General features: G+C 41.4%; 2 protein-coding genes across 2 annotated transcripts; both read right to left on the reverse strand.

Annotated features, from left to right (window-relative positions):
* Positions 1 to 585: 585 nt before the first annotated feature.
* Positions 586 to 10620, reverse strand: qser1 (glutamine and serine rich 1). The gene is made up of 13 exons (XM_086024957.1): positions 10259 to 10620; positions 8827 to 8936; positions 7734 to 7859; positions 4363 to 7599; positions 3797 to 4101; positions 3544 to 3660; positions 3086 to 3219; positions 2829 to 3004; positions 2597 to 2731; positions 2403 to 2500; positions 1964 to 2110; positions 1633 to 1728; positions 586 to 1563 (listed from the first exon to the last, which is right to left on the reverse strand). The coding sequence occupies exons 1-13, from the start codon at positions 10366 to 10368 to the stop codon at positions 1423 to 1425; spliced, it is 4932 nt and encodes a 1643-aa protein (XP_085881083.1). The 5' UTR covers positions 10369 to 10620; the 3' UTR covers positions 586 to 1422.
* A 1884-nt stretch (positions 10621 to 12504) lies between these two features.
* prrg4 (proline rich Gla (G-carboxyglutamic acid) 4 (transmembrane)) lies at positions 12505 to 18290 on the reverse strand. The gene is made up of 6 exons (XM_086027041.1): positions 17773 to 18290; positions 16045 to 16208; positions 15934 to 15961; positions 15423 to 15564; positions 14225 to 14413; positions 12505 to 14127 (listed from the first exon to the last, which is right to left on the reverse strand). Exons 1-6 carry the CDS (start codon positions 17879 to 17881, stop codon positions 14100 to 14102), a joined length of 660 nt encoding a protein of 219 aa, XP_085883167.1. The 5' UTR covers positions 17882 to 18290; the 3' UTR covers positions 12505 to 14099.
* Between the last annotated feature and the right edge of the window lie 2928 nt (positions 18291 to 21218).

A 21218-nucleotide genomic window follows, 5' to 3' on the forward strand; every position in this document is an offset into this window, starting at 1 on the left:
GTATTATTGCAAATTGTATCGGTGCAGCCAGTCGGCAGCCAGCTCGATTTCGCTTCATACCGGGTCATGTAATTTTTGTTGTGAAGCTCATGTGATGCAAAATGGCATTTTTGATTTGGGCGTTCACCTATGTTTCAAATGTATTTCTAGCTATTGTTACATGTATTCACTTTAAATATGATCTTGTCTTTCTATTACTGTACTATATTACAAGTACTTCTACTAATGCATGTTTTACTGTATGCATCGCTCTCTCAAACCCATTTAGACGGATGGCTGCCCCTGCAATGTTACAGTTCAAAGTTTATTCTTCTTAAAGAGTTTTTTGTTAGATGTTTGCCACCATTGCCGAAGTGCTTGCTCTAACGGGAATCTGTTGGGTCCCCTTATTACAGTAAATGAGGAAACAAATTTGGGGCATGTAAATTACGGTTATTTTGAGATGTTCTTCTATGTACTTTCATAGAATGTTCCTTCACCTCGCTGCATAGTTATACCTCAAGAATGACCTAAAGTTTGCCCGAAATGGTGGTTTAGCCTACTTGATGGCAACAACTTCCACACAGAAAATAAATGGCAAAGTAATACATGTGGCACTTTATTTACATCGGTATCTTGAGAAGACCAAGAATATTTGATAGCATAAAAGTGACTTTAAAAATTGCCCATTATCAGTAAACAATGAAAAAAGTAGTGAATATTTACTTCTGTGAAAAATATAAATCTATTCATCATTAAAATGTGAGCTATGCAAAGTATAAAGACAGCTGTATTTCACCTCGGAAAAACAATATTCATAAAAATGACTCTTATAAGGAAATGTTGAACTGTATAGTAGATACCGTATTTTGTTAGCAATACTCCCACCGCCTTTATTATTATTTTTTTATACAAAATGTACACTATATATATATCATGAATAACCACGTTGAGTTGGCACACTATTAAAAAGGGGATGTTTTACAAACAGCAAACAGTATATAACTACGGTTAAATATATATTTTGTATTACAATCAATAGGCTTGTCTGTATTTGAACCTACTTATCGAAACAGTTGATTGAGGGCTCGTTAGATCCGTCAGCCATCTAATTTCTACCGCAATCTACCATCAATAATAATCTGGCTAAAAAAATAGAAACTATAAATCTATAATCGCGTCCAATAAAAAAGGCTCTGTGGCAACAAACACAGACTGAGAGGAGCTTATTGGGGAAAAAGTTCCCAAAACAAAGCCCTTGTCCTCTCTTGGTGCTTTCTGAAGAAAAGGAGAAGACTAGTTTCTATCGGTCTTCATATTAACCTCAGTTACATAGGAGACTCTGACATCTTTGCCGCAATGGCACCATATTACTTAGTATCCTCGTGTGGTTTAAGGGCAAGACATGAAGGTTTCTCAAGTGTTTTTGGGATCTGAGGCTGTTCATCGGCAGGCCTGCTGCACTTGATTTATCAGCTCCCCAAAACGGTCAAAGAGCCCCTCCAGCCAAGCCCCATTCCGCAGGCAGTTCTGAACGGTTTCCTCCTTACCCAGCTCACCCGCCTGCACGCGCTGGGTAGCGATCTGGAGAACAGATAGCAGGATGATAATGATGGGCTGCCAAAAAGCAAAGATCTACAACAAGCGTCTCACCTCATCCTTACACATGAGGTATGTGTGGTACTTGTAGTGCTGTAGAGAGTGATAAAGAGAGAACCACTGGGTTTTCTGTTGGTCCACTGTGTACTCCTGCACAAGCAAAAAGACACGGTGTAAATTATGTGCGATTGCACCCTCTGCTGGACGGACTAAGTGTGCAGCCATAAGGAGTGCCAGGTGACATATGGTACAGTGAATGCTATTCTCCTATATTCTCAGTTTTGCATTTTAACATTCACCTCACCCCGCATATTTTTTGAGGAACCTATCTTCCGTTAAGCACTATTCTACCCAACAATTAAGAAAATGAATTTAAGTGTCGTACTTGTGGCACTTCGTTAGGCATTTTGTCAGGCTTCATGGTCTTCTTGTTGTAGGCCATCCCACCAAGTCTCACTTTGAAAGCAGGTGTTTCCCCATCGTTTTTCAGCTCCGTGACCACCGAAATCTCTGGGAAGCCGTCCAGTGCCGTCTGAAGATAGAAAACGGGATTTTTACAATATACAGGCAAGTTAAATGTAGAGTTGCGTGCCTTCAGTGTAGTGCCGCAAAATGCTTGTCGGCAAAGAGGTCTACTGGAGGAGATGCAGTGTAATTAACAGCAAGAAGAAGAGACAGAGAAGGTCCCCAATTAATTTCCAGTAATAGACGTACCCACGTAGCGGACAGAATACATGTGCGAGCTGAGTACTGTTGTATGCTCTGTTTGTATGTGTTGCTGCCTCACTGTTATCAACTAACAGTAACAACCGAACAAAACCCACCTTGAGGACTTGCTCAATGTGCAGTTTGTGAAGTAAGCGTTTTTTATTGTCGCTAATTACGCTCTCCATCCTTCTCACATGTGGCAGCAGCAGCTCATCTGTGGCCGAGACGGGACAGGCAAAATCACACCCCCCAACATGGGGAAACCATCTTTTCCATATGCTTAGCCGAGAAGAGTCTTTTGGCAATTTACCATTGGCTCGTTCAAGTTCTGTAACCACATCTTCATCGAGGGCAACGCTGACGAGCAGCTCCACAAAGCTCCTGAAAGTCTCCTTCATAGTTCGTGTGTTGAGTCGTGACGCGAAAGGCACATGGGGGTTTAACTCTGCCAGAGTAAGACAAAGAAGCAACAAACCATTTGGGACCACAATCCTGTCCTGATTCAACCTCCCAATCTGAGAAGAATTAAAATGCTTCTTTACCATCGTCTTCTGCGGATGATCCCGAGGCAGCGGGTGACAACGCCTCCTTCCATTTTCTCCTCTTCTTGGGCGGGGGCTCTGCTCTCGGCTTGAGTGGTTTGGGACGAGGCTTTTGGCTTTGAGATGAGGGGAAGGGGCCGGCTGTCAAGCCCAGCAAAGTCTTCACTTGAATACCCCTGTGAAGCAGACCAAAGGATGACATCGCCGAAGCGCCTCCAACTCTTCTCAAACCTCTCAAGTCTGCAGCGTTAACACACCTTAGCGAGTTCATGGGCTTGCAGCGTGGCTTCCGACTGCACACTCGGACGTATTCCCTTTTGTTAACTGTGTCCAGAAACTTCACATAGACTCTTTGGTACATCGTTTTAGCATCACCAAAGTATCCAAGATACTACACACAGAAAACAAAACATGTTGAATTCGATTCAACTAGAGAGGCGTAGTCATAGATGACCATAATAATACTCAATTGACCAACATTTGCGATACACAAGTGGACAAAAGACAAATAATGATTAAAAAAAAAAAAGGGATATAATTATCAAAATTTGATTTGATAAAATTGTTTTGCCTATTTGCCCCCCCAAAAATAAATGAATAAAAAGACATTGTGCATTTCAGCCCTCGATATGCGGTTGCGTCAAGAAATATGACAATACAATGACAGATGTTGTTAACTTTGTGACACTTATTTGGGTAATGCATGCTTACTCACGCTGTTAGTAGCGGAGAACACGCGCCTGCCGTCTCTTAACTCGGGCACAAATTTCTGCAGCAAAGCCTTCTGGACTTTCCAGATGGCGGGAGGCTCACTTCCTGCACGCATTGTCCCCTGGTAACATCACACAATATATACAGTATTTATTCAAACACTGAAAGAAGTCAAATACTGTATTTCTGTCAATTGGGGCATTCACTTATATTGAATTCAAATTTACTTTCTTGAACATTTGCAATTATTTGAATACCTTCAAGGTCTCAATATCCTCATTCCTCACAACAAACTCGTCTCTCTCCCGGTACATTCCTTCCCCGCCACTGTCCGACAGCTCCTCGTCAGTCAGTCCCTCGATGGCCACACTGACCAACTGAACGGCGAGCTGGCCGGGCGCCGTCGCATTGGGCTCCTGCTTGATCGCAGACGTGCTTACTGCGGCCACTGTGGTTGGCGTTTGAGCAGCAGTGGGTATTAGTGGCAGCCGGGTGTCTGTGACGCTGAGTGGCGCTGTGAGAACTGGGACTGGTTTTGGCACCATACTGGGGACGTGGTTATCTGCAGGAAGATTAAACACGCCGGTATGAAATAGTTCCTCTCATCATTGAAATAAATGTCTTCAAATGTCCAGACCTGCAAGAACATTTGATCAAGCCTACCATGCAATTCTACACTTAACCCACAAATGCTCATAGCATATATTAACATGCGTTTTGTCATAGGTTTAGTATTGACTTAACAGAAACTGAAGTGGCTTCCTTCCTAGAGTCCAGCTTTACCTAATACTGACAGTCGCATTCAAATATAGTGTTACAATACCTGGCTTGGCTTTCTGTTCCGAAGGCTCATCAAGAGCAGAGAGCACTGAGCTGATACTGTTCCTCAGTGCCTGGTTTCTTCCCGTGTGCTCTTCTTCGTCGGAACTAAACGACGGCAGTGTCTCCAAGTTCTTTTGCAGCTCTTCATCCAGACGTTTCTGCTGAGAGCTCGCTACCTGACTTTGATGGAAAGCTGGCAGAGTCTGAACACACAGAGGTGGTGGAGGTGGTGGTGGTTTGGCCAAGGTCGCGGGCTTTTTGGAGCGGCTAACAGTTCTTGAAGGACTTGGGGAGTACTGCTGTTTGGGGCCAGATTTGATGAAGTCCAGGAAAGAGCCAATGAAACCAGTTTTCACCTCTGGTTGTTTGGCTTCCACTTCGCGAATCTTCTGCCTGATCCTTTCCTGCTGAGGACAACCGTCATACACACTTTGTGAAGCCGATGGGCTGGCGTCGCCGCCCTTGGAGTTAAGCCGCTTGGTCTGCCCAGTACGCTTGGCTGGTTTAGATGTTCCATTGTCCTCCCCAGAAGCCTCTGGCCTTGTCAAAGCCTTTGAGGCGACTTCCTTCTTGGGGACATCCTGACATCCCATGCTTTGGCATTCTATGGCGTCGCCCTCAGTTTTAATACACTTTGCATGAATTTTGACACTGCTGTGAAAACCTGAGGGGTCGTAAACATGCCCTGCTGAGTGATAGTTGTTTTCAGAGCTGTCCCCATCCGTCTTTGTGTTGAGATCAGAACTGTTGCTGTGGTGAATGGACTGCCCTTGGTGGTCTGTAGAGATCTGTGCACGATTTAGTGTGATGTCCATGGAGTGAGAGTTAGCGTCTGTGAGGATCGTCTGTTGAGCTGTTGAGAAACTAGGTGACATTTGTGTTATATCCACCGTCTGAAAGGGATTCTTGGCATCAACTGGACTTGCCATCGCTGCCATTTGAACTTCTGCGGAGGACGTGACTTTGACAAAGTCTTGCGGTGTAACGCCACAGGCAGCCACAGTAGCAGCTAGGATATCGTCAACGTTTGATAAAATATTTCTCTCATCGGCAAGTAACATGGAATCCGAGAAGCAAAGAGAGTTAAGAGCAAAGTGGTTCTTAGCATCATTTGACTGGTGAATAGCTGACTGGCTGTAGTGGTCTTTAGAAGAGTCAGAGCGTCCCGAGCTCTGCTCAGACACGACTGCGGCCTGCTGACTTTGGCTTTCAGTGACATTGGGACACAGGAGTTCCCGATCCATCGGAAGATACTGGATGTTCAGAGGTCCCAAGCCCTGGGCTGATTGAAGACCCTGTACTGATACGACCTTTGAAGACATCTGGGCATTGTGCACAAGGGGCTGCTGAAAAAAAATCATCTGGTTGGACTCCAAGAGAACCTGGGCACTTGGGACAGTGATAAAGTGGGGGTGGTCTTGGTGGTTTTGTTGTGCCTCGGATGATTTGGTGAGGACAGGGTGCTGCTTAAGCGGTTCCGGGCTAAGAAGCACATGTGAAGAAGATATAATACTGGAGTTGGTTGTTTTTGGATTGGCATTTTCCTGTCCATTGATAACACTGAGGTGACTGTGCTGTTGATTTAAGGAGCTCATTCTTTCATCCCTAATTTGTGCTGTGTTCATCTGTGGAAGATGGTCATCTGAATGCGAAGTGTCTCTGATGACGCTTTGCGTTTTGTGGAGGTCATCCATTTTTGAAACAATATAGATGACATTATTTTGAGCTGCCGTGGTGCCGTTTGCAACCGAGCCCTCCATGGATGACTGTTGGAGGGCCTGTAGCTCCTGGATAGGAAGTTCTTCAAATGTCGGTTTGCCATATGTTGGCTTCATTTCCTTTAACGATGAGCTCATATTATTATTCAAAGCTTCGGTAGTTGGTGAGTACGTAGCAGACACAGTCTCATACATTTGCTTGGTCTGCACTGTTGCCTGCTGGGAAATGGTGACGGGAAGTGTTTTATTCCCCACAGAGCCTTGCATCAGGTTGTAGTCTTGTGCAGATGTGGACAGATTCTGTCCACAGGTGGGTTGGTAAGAGGAGTTCATGGGTTGTACTGTGGCATAGCGTTGGGACTGAGTCACTGAAGCCCGCTCCTGTGACTCTGACGTATAAGTCACATTTAGGTTAGTCTGAGAGTGAGACGAGGGATAGCTCTCTGACAGAGCCCCCTGACACAAACCCTGCACTTGGACACCATACTGTTCTTGGCTCAGCCCTGGACTAGAAGAGTACACAAGAGCCTGACTCGCAGATGCCCCAGTGTCAGATAGACTAGACAGCGAAGGTAGTGTCTTGTAAAGGGAGGACAAATTGCCTGATGAAGAATGAGAGGGTTGTGACTGGCTATGTGTTGTAATATAGGTTTGGGACAGAGTGCTGGACATAAGGCTGGATAATTGGTTGGCAATTACAGAGTTCTGCTTTTGCCCAGGGTTGGAATAACTCTCAGGTGACTGAGAGGCTAAGTTCTGAGAAATTCGGTCATTCTCTGCAGAAGCTAATTTTGAGGAATACTCTTTAGTTGTCGGCACTGTGGTGCATGAATAGCTTTGAGTGACTGAGTCCGCTTTGTGTTGTAGGGCACCATTGACCCTATGAGATGAATCTTTTTCTATGGAAGGGCCGCAAGATTCCGGGGTCTCACGGGATTGGTCGTGTCGGTAAGACATGCCTCCCTCACTACCAGAGCCATAGTACCCCTGTAAAGAGTCCTCAGAATTGGGTATTTGCTCTGGGGCTGTGTTGCTAGTAGAAGGCCTTTGGTGGTGTTTGATCACGCTACATTCTCGCTGAAGTGCTCTCTCGACAGAGCCTGAGAAAACAGTGGCCCCATACGATTGTGAGGCACTATGAGGGACAGGAAGGGCTGATGGCAGAAGGCTAAATTGCGGTTGTAGGAGGTGGGGCGCTGACTCCTGAGCTGAGCGGTATGTGGAGGACTGGACTGGCAGAGTTGAGCCCAAAACGGGTCCAGAAAGGTTGAAAGCCAGGGCAGCTGGAAGCACAGTTTGGCTCGGTTTGAGTTGTAGGAGGGAGTCCTGATGAGACAATAGACCATTGGTGGAGGTGCTGAGGGCTGGATCCTGGAGAGCCAGGGAAGAGTTGGTGGAGTAACTCTTGGAAGTATATGGACTGGTGTGTTGATAGCTTGACAAAGCAGCTGGAGAAGGAAATGTGGCAGTAGAAGGCAAAGCACCAGTCAGGTATAGCTCTGTGGCGGAGGAGTTGGTACCTGCATTGCACACATGGATATTATCAGCACTGAGAATGCAATAATTTACATTTGTGGTCAAATATAACATTTGCTGCTCATGCTCATGATTATTACGAATGACTAAGTCGTTGTAAGGGAAAATGTGTTTTCACCTGCAGTCCACGATGGTGATCTAAAAGGAGGAACTTGCGAGGCACTACCAGGATTTCTTAACTCCATGGCTGAAAGGAAGCTCATGATTGAGTTCTCCGAAGTATTAACGTTTGTGTCAAGTGCTCCTGCAAGTCAACAGAGAAAGACGAGAGAAATCAATGCTAATCAATTATTTTGAAAATAACAATGAAAACCGGATCCTACCCACCAGTCCAAAAACTCAAACTTCAACAGCAGAACGTCCAAAGTCATTCAGAATAGGGCTGAACGATTTATAGTTTTAAGACCCAAATCGCGATCTCAGACAACGCGATTTCAAGATCGTCAAACCTGTGGTTTTTTCAAAGTGGTGTTATCCCCCACGCTAATCAATAAGTGGCATGCTAAGCGCTGGCGTAAAAAGAAAAAAAAGGGTTGCGTCCACGTCACGCTCCCGCTGTTACTCATACTCCCGAAAGTCATGTCTTTTGCAGCTGCTTGGCAGTGCTAGCCGCTAAGCTACCTTGCTTGCTGCTGCACAGCACCGAGTTTATTTATATTTAATGTAAGTCTGTGCGCAGCGGCAAGAAGGAGCTGCGTGATGCTGATCCTTTTCTCTGTGGTGACAAAAACTATCCTACTAAAAAGTAGCGCTTTCACCAAGGAGGCGAATGAGGAGTGGCTAAGCATGCTAATTGCAGAGTCGCGAAAGACCCAAAATAAGTGCTTAGGTCAGAGCTGGGCATCTGCATATTTAATCGACCCACGTGGTTCCAGTCGGTCCGAGTCAGCCAAACAACGTTGAGAACGGACTTAACCTGTACCACGTCACACGCAGGTGCCGCACTCCTGACAAGCGGCAGGGTAAGGAAAAAATAAAAGTGTTGTGTACCTTGACTGAAATGTTACTTAAAACATTAGCTGCTAAAGTTAATAAAGGTTTTATGATGGCAACAGTTTGACCCTGGAAAGAACAAAAACAAATTGAACATCACCCTGCAGGGATTGTGCGCTACCTCATTGGTTCCGTTCTATTTCTAATAATTATTATAGAATATGGTCTTCCAGTACATAAATAGGATCAATATCAAAACAAAAAGCTTCACTACGTACCTGTAGCAGCAGCAACATGTGCTGTCGTGTAGGTGGGTAGCTGCTGTACTGAAGTGTAGCTCTGCCGCTGAAGGAGCCCTGCATCAAGCTGTGCTGCACCATAACTGGAACTGAATGACAAAATACAACTCAATGACACCTTGCACAGAAATCTCTAAGAAAATGCTAATGTCAGTGTTGTACTGTTTGCTACATGATCCAATTTCATCAAACAGGTACCGTAATTACAGTATTATGTCTCCATTGTGCAAACATTTTCATCATCGGATTGCCACATTATGCTAACCAACCTTCTAGTCGCAGTTTCGCCTCGTCACTTTAATTTGATGACATAATTTATCAGCCCATTCATGTCTGTGGGAGTTGTCATTTCTGGTACAGTACTAAAAAGCATAACCGAAGCATATCAGCATCTTAAAAAAAGTTGCTGTAATTGCTCCATCTTGCAATGGAACCACAATGGGGTTTCAAATAAAAAGACCATCTCAGTTGAACTTTCCTTTCGAACAATGAATCAGATGCAACAGACAACAATGTGTGTGTGTGTGTGTGTGTGTGTGTGTGTGTGTGTGTGTGTGTGTGTGTGTGTGTGTGTCCTAGTGATGACAGTAACTTTGTCTTACGGGGAATTTAATCACTTTATCAACTGCATCGTCAAGTTAAATGGCAAGTATTAATAGCCAAGTTCTGTTGCAGCTTAATTGGATTCATTTAATTAATGATTATGACTTTACCCACGTTAGCTTTTTAAAAAACAACAACAACTAGCCAAATCAAGTATGTGTCACTAGAGAATTTATTTATTTACAACACCCACCAACACTTATGTCACCAAGTATGGTTCCTATTACTGGTGACGAAGTTGCACTAAGTTCGCTAACTTTAGCATCTCGAGCAGCTCGCTCCTCCCTGTGCTTCACTAATTATGGTATAAGTGACTCACGACTAACACGACGGTTTTATAGGTATAAGTAAAAGACATGTCAATTAAAAGCACGTCGCACTCTTGCTACTTTGGGGATCAAGCTAATTTACAGCTCTTGTTGTTGTGACTGTTGCTGAGTTGCGAGTCAAGATAAGAACAACATAGTTAGGAAAAAGCCACACTAACTTAGCACACTGCACACTATGTATGTATGTATACGAAAATCAATTTTAGTTTAGTTAACCTCACCGCAAGCACGGAGAGTAGACGCGGTGCTAGCTAAACCTAGCAAGGTAGCAAGACATTAATAACCAATAAGAAAGCCGCTCACAAGTTAGCCATAACTTGGAGCACAATGTTTGAACTCTTTTAAATCTTAACCGTTTTTCGCCAAGACGCCAATCATTCCACATTGTACTGCCTTGAGACTGCAGCTAGGCCCCCCAACACCGACATTTCCTTGGTAAGGTGACGCACCCTCCCCGGCTCCCTCCATCCATCAGTTACCTCGGCTTGATGGTAGCCGAGTCGCGGCCATAGGCCCAAGAAGCTGCGGGCTGTGCTGCCGGAGCCAGCGCGTCCGCAAAGCTGGAGCTCGGGTAGTTCCTGTCCATCATCCGGTGAACGGCTCACTTCCCCGGCGGAGCTTCGTGGAGCGGCGGACACACATCGTAGCAGCAGCGGTGCGCCCGACTACGGCAGTCCGGTCAGAGCGGCGCACGGCCCGCTAACTTCCCCCCTTGAGGTCGCGCTATTCCCCGGATGAAAAAGTGTGCCTTGAAACTTCCCCCCACACCCCCTTGCAGAGTTGTTAGCGTGTGTTCATCGCGGTGTCAATACAACATGCTTACATGTACACACGTTAGTAGTATTGAACTTCCCAAGATGCATTGCACGCACTGCGACTGGAAGTTAAATGACTTTGTGCGTACTCAAATAAATACAGTATTATTTCTAATGTTGTTCATTCTGCATGTATGTGATCTATTTCCCCGTGTGGCGGCCAGTGTGCTGTTTACTTCAATATATTGAAAATTCTATTGAAGATATATGTATTATGGAGATCATTTGAAAAAGATAACGTTGAAATAGTAAACCACTTTGAACACCCACATTTTTAATCTTTTAAAATTGAAATTCACGCATTTCAGTGTCTCATCTTAGGCTGTTATCACAGAACAAATCTATTTATTTATTTATTTATTTATTATTTTAAAGCATGGAGTCAATCTAAAAACAAAAATGTATTTTAAACTTTTGAATCATTTAGGTAGCCACCTTTGGCAATATCAGAGCTGAATGCCTTCTCTATAAAATGGTAATCAAACATTCCTTAGAAAAGTTATTTCCAACAACTGTATTTCAGAAGTTCCCATAAATGTTTGGCACCTGTAGGTTGCTTTGCTTTCACTCTTCTGCACACCCTTCCATTCTGTACCGCTTATTCTCACTAGGGTCACGGGGGTGGAGCCTATCCCATCTAACTTTGGGTCACAGCACATTAGTACATTGTGGGAGATCATCAGGGGAGCCCCAGGAAATCATCTATCCATCCAGCCATTATCGATACCGCTTATCCTTCCATCCATTCATATATTAGCAATTATCCAAACTGCTTATCCTCATAAAGGTCGTGGGCGTGCTGGAGCCTATCCCAGTTGTCTTCGAGCAGTAGGCGGGGTACACCCTGGCCTGAACCTGCTGTCAGTCAATCGCAGGGCACACAAAAATAAACAAACCATTCACACCTAGGGACAATGTATAGTGTATAATTTACCTGTTTTTGTAATGTGGGAGGAAACCGGAGTACCCGGAGAAAACCCACACAGGCATGGGGAGAACATGCAAACCCCATACAGGAAGGCTGGAGCCAACGACCTCCGTACTGTGAGGCAGATGCGCTAATCAGTCCTCCACTGGTCCGTGCTACCCAGAAATTATCCAATTGTACTTAATTTGCTCCCCCAAATATTTACTACAAATAATGTGTCATTGTTTATCTAAAGCAGGGGTGTCAAACTCATTTTTGTTGCGGGCCATATTGTAGTTACAATTTCCCTTGGAGGGCCGTTATGACTGTGAAACCATTAAATGTTTAATCACCTCCTCATATTATTACATATTGTATATAGTACACACCAAGTTAATGGATACCTAGCTTTGAAATCAGAAGACAAGAATAGTAGTTTAACTATTTGTTCAAGTTTTTATAACAACGTAATAAGAAAATGCTTGCAATCTCATTATTAATTATTACATATGATATGAAAATTGGGTACAGATTTTAGCATGTGTCATTGAAGTTAATATGCTTGATTTGTTTTTCGTGGGCCACATAAACTGATGTGACGGGCCAGATTTGGCCCCAGGGCCTTGAGTTTAACGCATGTGATCTAAAGTATCTATGCTAGGCACATATACATGAACAAGTGCATGCTCTTTCACCAGAAAGCAGCACTTCCAGTTTACCAGTCAACCATCATCAAACCTCTCCTTTAGCCATAGTGCCTCAAGAGGTGATTATGAGGCTCAGTTTTGTAATTGAATCTGTTGGTATAAGGGCATGAAACCTTCCACAAAATCAGCATGTCTAAAAAAAAAAACACATTATCTGTACAGATATTATTATTACTCAAAATGTTTACATTCAAATTCAATATATCCTCTACAGCTGTAGAATTTTATATACCACAGATTCCTTTTACAGTCTTTGTAAAGTGCTGTTATGTAATAAGAAATGTAAAAAAACAACATTGAATTAATATATTTATTTATTCAAAGTATTTAAATAAGATTTAAGTATGCATGATGTGGTACAAATAACTCTCTGCCTTGTGATTGATATATTTTGCATGATAATTTTAATCTGGAGGCACAGCCTTAAAATCAGTATCGCTGATTTTTAAAATGTTTTTTCTTCATTCAAGGCCAAATATATATATTTCTTATGTAAATACCTTCTGTAGGCCCCTTTTCACTGTAAAGAAATCATTCAAGTGATTTCACATTGCAGAAGATTATTCTCAGTCTCACACTCACCTTGACAGATATATAAAGCAATAATTACAGTAGCAAATTCATCCCTAGAATTGCAACAAAATAATGTTTGAAAAACAACTGCCACAAGAGACAGGAAGTGCTCGATCTTTCTTTGTCGCTCAATAAAAGAAGTCAAAAACTATAATACTGTGGTGCCTTGACTCACGAGTTAAATTTGTTCCGTGACCACACACATACTTTAAAACAGGGGTCTCAAACTCCAGTCCTCGTGTGCATATTTCCTGCATGTTTTAGTTGTTTCCCACCTGCAACCCACATGACTCAAATGATCAGCTCATCAACAAGTTCTGCAGGGGCCTGATAACGATCCTTATCATTTGATTCAGGTGTGTTACAGGAGGAAACCTCAAAAACATGCAGGAAAGCAGCCCTCGAGAAATAGAGTTTAAGAACCCTGCTTTAAGACATTCATATCTCAAGTCATCTTTCCCCATTGAAATGAATGGAAATGCCATTAATCAGGTCCAGCCCTTTTGCTACTTCTTGTGTGTGTACCTAGGCCACCGGTAGGTAGTGTAATGCACTGATACGTACACCAAATAAGAGTTACACAATTAAGTGACTCATTAGGCTCCACTAATATTAGTCGAAGAAAAAGAATACCGGTGTATGCCTGAGAGTGTTGCTATATTGTCAACCTACATCTGTTGCTTCACGGGTGAAAAAACCACCACTATTCGTTAGCCCATCTATGTCATTTTTGTGTTGTGTATTATTAGCATTAAGCTAGCTGACATTCAGACTGATGTGGTTGTTGTAAACACACACTTATTCTTTTGTTTTCTGTTTACTTTGAAAGTAAATTTCAAGTGGGACTGGCAATAAACCACTTGAAGATTCAATTTGTACTATTAATATTTTATGTGCCAAACCGCTGCTTGATTTGGAGTGAGTTAAAATCATTGCCATTATCTAGCGCTCCTATCTCACATTTTTGCTCAAAAGTCAGAGAAAAAATTATCAATTAAGCAGCGGCTCATATTAAAAAAAAAAGAAGTCATTATTGGATCACTCCTAAGTCAAGGTACCACTGTAAATTGTTATTGTAACTACTCTTAAAATCTAAGATAATTCAGTACAGGTTTGGAAAGCACAATATAGGCTCCTGTGACAATACTTTTTAGGTCTAGACTCTAGAAGATTAAGATTAAAAGGGAATTAAATAAAACCGTATGAACGTGATTGGACAGCTGACTCCCCGTGATAAACATTAGGCACAGGCATCTTGTGATCATTTGTGTACACTGTACAGTTTCAACAAGCACAGTGTGAGAGTAGATGTGAAGCTCTACCGACGAATACTTCCAGGTCGTGAACTAGAAAAAGAAGAGAATACGGACAGCGTAAATAATGTGTCGATATTATATAATACAGTTCACTTGTGAATGAATGCGCTACGTGGTTTACTGTTACCCTGGGTAGGGAGGAGGTGGGGCATCATGTTGTCCACTTTTTGCGATGGCCTGCTCATAAGAGGGCAGTCCCGGGGGCTCGTCTTCGTCCATAGGGGGTGGGGATGGGAGCACTGGCTGTAAAGACACTTCCTCTAGCCGACGTATGATGATGGAGGCATTGCTCCTTCTGGGACGAACCCGAACTGAGCTGTGGGGAGGAGAGTAGACATTTGTATAGAATCCATCAGGAGTGGTTTATTCAAAATATACTATTATTATTGATTGTGCGTAAAAAGATAACATTTAGGTATTCGTACAGCGATTTGCCTGATTTTGACACTGCACATAAAACTGTGGCATCACTGTTGGAGCCTATTGATTGTATGTATTAATTCTTGGATAATTGTACATCAATATTAAGCTAATGATAATGATCATTTGACTCAATCCTACGAATACCTAAATGCTATCTATATACTGTGTGTGTATATATATATATATACTGTGTGTGTATATATATATATACTGTGTGTATATATATGTGTTTTTTTAAACAATCACTACAAATGTATTAAACTTAAAAGTTAAATACAACTGAACATGAATGAATGAATTATTCTTTCAAATACCACTGAAATTTATTTGGTGTTATTCAGAGGCAATTAAATGGTAGCTGTGATATGCTGACTCTGTTTAATATGAGTTTGAATGTGATTTGTTCATTCTGAATACAGACATGCCCCAGTTAAGAGTATGTGCATGCTTGTGCAACATTACTTTAGTTGTTTATATGTACTTTCTCTCTTAAAAATAAAGTATATATACTGTATTTTCAAAACTATTGGATCCATTGAGTTGTATTTGTTTTCAGCATGCATCTGTACCTTTCTAACTCGCACATGGAACAGGAAATGAAGGACTTTCCCAAAAAGAAGAGATCAGTGCCAAGAAGTAAATTTTTGTGGCTTTTGTGCAATTGTGATTTCTAATCTTCCTACATAAATTTATGTACATGCAATTGTCATGTTGTCATGATCCTTAGTTTCTTCCTGGGGTGCACTGAAAGACACTTTCAACATTTAAGCACGTGCAGTTATGTTTGCAAATCTGATATACATGCTTTCAATTAATTTACAATTTTTGCTTGTATAGATGGGATGAGAAAAAAAGGGATTCAAGTCAATATTAGAGCTCGTGTTCACCTCTCTCTACCTCACCTGGTTCGGCTTAAGTCGTCCTTACATTTGCCTGGACAAAAGTACCAACTGAGTAGGCCCAAGAGGACAAAGATCACTCCAAGAACAACCAGCGCCACCAGGAGGGAAGTAATGTCAATTCTTGAGGGTCCCTTGTCCTTCTCTGTGGATCATCACAAGACACAAAGGGCGCATCAAGATGTGGCGCTTTAAAACGACCAAATGGGGAGTTTTACACCACCACACTCTTCTGATGATGTACACTTGTTTTCTGGATCCCCCCCAAAATACATGGGTATGAAATCGCTCATGCAAAACAAAAGCCCTAGAAGACAAATGTAAGCAGACTGACAAGCATGTTACATGTATGTAAATATTAGATGCTCGGGTGGATGGACGGGTTTGAAGAGAGTGCCAACTACTTTGTATGACGTGAGTCACATAAATGTTATTGTAAACAACTCCTTGACTAAAATCTGTCTGTTTGAATTTGATGAGCATGATTTCATAAAACTGAAATTATCATCCTTACCTGCAGTGTATCTCTTCCAAAAATCATTCTGTAAAACATAAAAATCGGTGTAATTAATCTGTAAACTGTGTCCCATTTTACCTCATTATTTGACATGTTGCGTGACTTAACTGTAGCCTGGACATCTTCAAAGACCTCCCTTGCTTCTTCATAATTGCAGTCCTCTTCATAACACTCCCTTTCCAAGTTTCCAGGGACGAAAATCTCAAAGTCAAACCGGTTGAACAGTAGATGGCGGCCCAGGAACGAATTTGCCTCCCCTTCATCAACAAACACTGACAGCCCAAACAAATTGGAATCACACTTAAAGTGTAGGCAGTGTTGGCAAAAGAACTCACGCTGTACTTAAACAGAAAGTATGAATACTTGTGTCCAAAAGTACTGATTCAACTCCGGTACTTAAGTAAAAGTTAAAAAGTACAGCCTCTAAATGTACTGTACTTAAGTACAAAACAAAACGTTTTACTGTTAATTATGTTATTATACTGTACTTCCCATTTGCCAATCTGGCACAATATGGAGAAAAAAAAATGGTCATAATAGTTACCTCCCTAGCATATACGTCTCACAGTTGTGAGGTTGGGGTTTGAATCCAGCATTCCTCCATCTTGTGTAGTTTGCCCCCAGCCAAACACAAAACATTTGCTGCAAATCATTCTTGTAGCTGACGAAATTCAAAAATTCCCTGAAATAAGGCCATTGTCTGGAATATCTTGCTTTTCCGAATCAGAGTCTCTGTTTTTTCTGCCTTATGAGAACCAAGGTCAAAATCGATCAAGATATCTACTGTGTTTTACACTGATTGCCTTTTTGGTATTTTTTGTAGACTAACGGAGATAGAAAAGGGTGCTTGCACCATTGTGGGAGGGAACGCAGCTGATTCTCGGTCAATCGAAGCAGCTCCCAGGTCACTTATTTTAAAATCAGGGTGGTCAAAGCCCCCTTAATTCATTAAAAAAAGAGAACATGCTTCCCCCAATAAAATGCACCCCCAAATACTCGATTTTTTATTTGAAATGTGTTTTTCTGTATTTAAAAAAAATATATATATCTTTTTTTTTCTTTCTTTGTTGTGTTTATTTTTTTTGGGGGGGGGGGGGGGCAAACCACTATTTTTGTTGGAAAATGTATATTGGAGGTCTGTCAATTTTTTGGGTAGAATATTTCTATTCATGGGTTGGCCTGGCCCCTTTCGTGAACAGCGGGGTCACACTGTATAGTTTTAAGTTATAATATCATCAGTCACCACTAGGTGGCAGACATGGCTTGGTTGCACGTGGACTCTTATAATGCCCTAATACTACAATTTGAGTAGGCCTAATCATTTTTGCTGGTTTAGAATGACATGCGAGACAAACATAGTAGCACAATCATATTGATTAATTAATTAATTTTATGTGTGTCGATTGTTGTGAAAAAAAAAGCATAACATGAGTTAGGCTTGCTGTTGACACATTTTGTGCCGTTCTTGAATCGTAATTTTTATGCAAGAGAGCCGTTTGCACTGAAAAAAACAAATCACGATTATGTCGTGATTTTGTTGTTCGCTTAGAACCCTTTGCTGTTGAATAGTGAATTTCTAATACATGCATTGATTAATGTACTTTACAGTATTAAGAAAAATGAAATATATTATGAGCACATATTTTGCACGTATTTTGTCCATACTTAAAGTAGCATTTTTGTCATACATCTGGTTAGGAAGTGTGGGGTCCTATGTGCTTCCCCACTGATGAAGAATTGTGGCCCCTCCATCATTTAAGTTGCCCATCCCGATTCCCAATTTGACCTTTCATAGTTAATGTCAGATACGGGTTTATAAGGAGAAAAATGACTTACCTGCCTCTTGTGAGCCGTCCTCTATGGAGCGTAACCTCCTGACGCAGGACAGATCTGCACAGGTGAAGAAGAGGAGGACGAGGAGGAGCAGGTCAAGCGAAAGCAACATGGTCACGTGGGTACAGACGCATTAATAGGCCTCAAATGGAAGTTTATGTCACATAAATAGTCCACTAAATCCTCTTCCACCCTAACCGACAACAGCCTTTATACCACCAGGAGCCAACGTCGACGCATAATATCGAAAGGGAGCGGTACGTGTCCCCACGCTACACTGATAAGACTCAGGAAACGTCACCAACTATTTTCTTGGCAGTTCTAGAGGATCGCCCTACGCTGGTGTTAAAAAGAAAGAAAGAAAGAAAGAAAGAAAAGATGGCAATTTGTTAACGACGTGTTAAGACGCTCGTCTCTTCCAGTTGGTTTAAAGTGGATCTTGTTTACTCTCAAGTCAAAACTGCTCTGCTCTTCCTTCAACTACCTGCGCAGGCTCGACCAATCGATCACTTTACCTGGATGACACGATGAGTGATATGCACGCAAACGGACGCCGGATGGCGGCAGAGGCATGACTCCACGCAATAGATTTCACCATTATTACGTTTCATTAGGAGTTAATGTATTGTAGGTAGAATTTGGGGAAGAATATGAACTGAATTCAAAAAGTATTTATTATTATATGGACCATTCCATCAACCTCTCTAAGAAAACAACTTACTTATTTCTGTTCTTTTCTCAACTTTGAAAGTAATAATGCCTGGATTGGTAAAAAGACTGGTAAAAAGACTGAGTGAAAATCCAGGGACATGACTAAAGTGTAAATTCATGTATTTATTTATTTATTGATTTGTTATAAGAAAATCTACTTCAAGTATAGTTGCGATAAGGAGTAACATAAATATGGGGGAAAATATAACATTTCTAAAGGATTTTAAATTACTGTATTTCATGGTAAATTATATTTTTATGGAGCCGGGGACACGCAAGAAATGCTATTTTTCCAGTGTTCAATGAAGTTTAAATGATTAGTTTCAATTGTTTTTAATTAAATAAGCAATCACTTAAATGTGGAAGAAAATTAATAGAAAAAATATTTTAAAGATAATTTTGTTTATACATTTTTTTATCCCAGGGACGCAAATTAAAACTTTTTTTGTAGTAACAATAATGATTTAGGTAAAATGTGTTGTCTGTAAAAGTTAAAAAACAATATACTCAAATGTTGGGGGGAACAAACAAGCCATTCTTAAGGATTATGTGTGATTTTATTTTACTGTATTTAAAAGTTAAATACAACTGAACTGCACTTAAAAATACTACTGTTGTGGGTAAAAAATAAAGTGCCAACATACTACGCCTAGTACAAGCCTAATTTTTAGGGTTGAGTAATTACATGTTTTAAATGTCAATTGTATTTGTATCTTTAATTCAGTGATTCTTTCATATACCACTAGAGGGTGCCCTTGTACCACTGATGGAACTCATACCACACTTTTGAGAATCACTGCTATCATGTAAAAGGCCCGAGTGTAATTTGAAGATCTATCTCTTTTTAATGACCCTTTAAACGCCAAATTTTGCCTAAACATTTGAACTGCATCAATCTATTTGACGCTTTTACAACGAATGAGCTATTCCATCACCTCTAATGGGTAGGAACAAATAGCATCTGTAATACAATGCTATCTTTGGGATCTATACGCTTTTTTTAAAGGCACTCAACCTCTCGCAGGGACTGGCTGGGGACCATACTGGTGTGCTCAAACCATGTATGGGGAAACCATTCTAGAATGGCCTTGACCAGTGTTATTTTTGACTGAAGAGGAAACGTGTGATTGCTTTTCTTTGACGGAAAAAAGTGGTCAACAAATTTGGTGGTTAAAAGAAACATTAAACATAATTATACAGAAAAAAAAGTGGAATTACAAAGTGATGCTGGTTGGTTTATTCTAATTTGAAAACAATGAATTCTTTTTTAACTTGATTAACCTGTCACCATCAAATTATAATATTCAAATATTCAGAATAGTCACACCGGTAAATTGTAAAGACAAGTTAACCTCTCTATATTAAAATGCTCAGCGGGTATTACCTCAGAAGGCACAAACTACTTAATCGGTCCAAAATGATGTATATACCACAAATAATATACTTTTGTTCACGTATCTATGCCATCAGCATATAGTGACAGGCAGAATTATTAAAACTCTAACCCGTACAATTAACCCGTGTAAAGTATCTATCCACCTTCTTTATTTCAGTAGACAAACGTTTTTGCTACTTTTGTTTGATGCTGCTCCGTGAGATTTTTTTAACGTAAAATACTGTTTGTGCTGTGGCTCAATAAAAATTGGAAAACACCCTAACTCCGCTTCAAAATACTCATAAATTTAATTGAACTAAAACTTATATGCAATTAGTATCTGGCCCTGCTTTACCCCCTGACACCAGGATTTTGGCCTGTTGCCTCTTCTCCGCATTGCTGCATAAACCTTCACAAGGTAGCGGCAATATTGTGATTCAAGGAAGGAAACGGCAGACAAATCCTACAGTATATCTTTTGTTGACTCTAATGGTTTTTGGCCTGACCTCTTTGTATAATAGGTTGATGTTTCACACAGGCAAATATCTATCCATGAGACTCCCGGCCTTGTGGCCATTGTTTATGTAAAGCAGATATGATGTAATTGGACTTTATCTGGCTGACTACTGCACGGTGCTAATTGAAGGGACAATGAGAAGTCCTCTCTTGTACTTGGCGAGGTATCTGGATTCTGTCGAGCCTCTGGATTTATCCCGAGGAATGTTGACACGGCGAAAAGGGCACAAGAAAATGATGAATTCCAGACTTTATCTGCTGTGTGATGTCAAACTGTATCTGTCACTTACTACAATATCGTAACCCAAGTGAAAAAAAATCTCGCGCCGAGGTATGCGTCGAGTTCTCCAATAGTTCACACACAACGGGGCAGCTTTTTGTGCTTGTTCATCCGTGTTGTCGCTTTTCATGATTTAACAATGCAGAAGCACCTCTATCTGACTTAGATAACAATAAGGTCATAGCGCTTACAGCAGATAAAATGACACCAGTATTTACATCTGGCACTTCTCACATGAAGAAACATTGAATGAGACAAATTAGAGGCAAGGGAGAGGGAGCAGTAGCCAGACTAAAAAAGAGCATATTCCAGCCAAGATACAAGGCTTTACAAACATTCCATTATCTTGGTCACACGACTCTTTCTCTGCAATGTTCCAGCTTTTCTCCGACGGTGTGCCCCTGAGAATGTGTTTTATGAAGTATGATACCGTCCACCGCGATAAAGGCTGGAGATGCTGCTCTCGGCGGACCACTGGACAGGGGTGAGTGGTGAGCCTCTGCAGATGTCTGTCAGGATAGGAAAAGAAGCTTGCTGCTACAATAAAGGCTTAATTCGATGTGTCTC

This window comes from Filicampus tigris, chromosome 3, assembly GCF_054856515.1.
Source record: "Filicampus tigris isolate MCC_2025a chromosome 3, RoL_Ftig_1.0, whole genome shotgun sequence".
In the NCBI taxonomy this organism is placed as follows: Eukaryota; Metazoa; Chordata; class Actinopteri; order Syngnathiformes; family Syngnathidae; genus Filicampus; species Filicampus tigris.

Bases quoted from the DNA above. Each gene is read 5' to 3' on its own strand.
- qser1 (XM_086024957.1), bottom strand. From the start codon at position 10,368: ATGATGGACAGGAACTACCCGAGCTCCAGCTTTGCGGACGCGCTGGCT. The intron at 7,860-8,826 runs GTACGTAGTGAA...GTTGACTTGCAG, and splicing joins ACATGTTGCTGCTGCTACAG to GAGCACTTGACACAAACGTT. The intron at 3,005-3,085 runs GTGTGTTAACGC...TCTGCTTCACAG, and splicing joins AAGCCCATGAACTCGCTAAG to GGGTATTCAAGTGAAGACTT.
- prrg4 (XM_086027041.1), bottom strand. From the start codon at position 17,881: ATGTTGCTTTCGCTTGACCTGCTCCTCCTCGTCCTCCTCTTCTTCACC. The intron at 16,209-17,772 runs GTAAGTCATTTT...TTGGGCTGTCAG, and splicing joins GGACGGCTCACAAGAGGCAG to TGTTTGTTGATGAAGGGGAG. The intron at 15,565-15,933 runs GTAAGGATGATA...GATGATCCACAG, and splicing joins TTGGAAGAGATACACTGCAG to AGAAGGACAAGGGACCCTCA.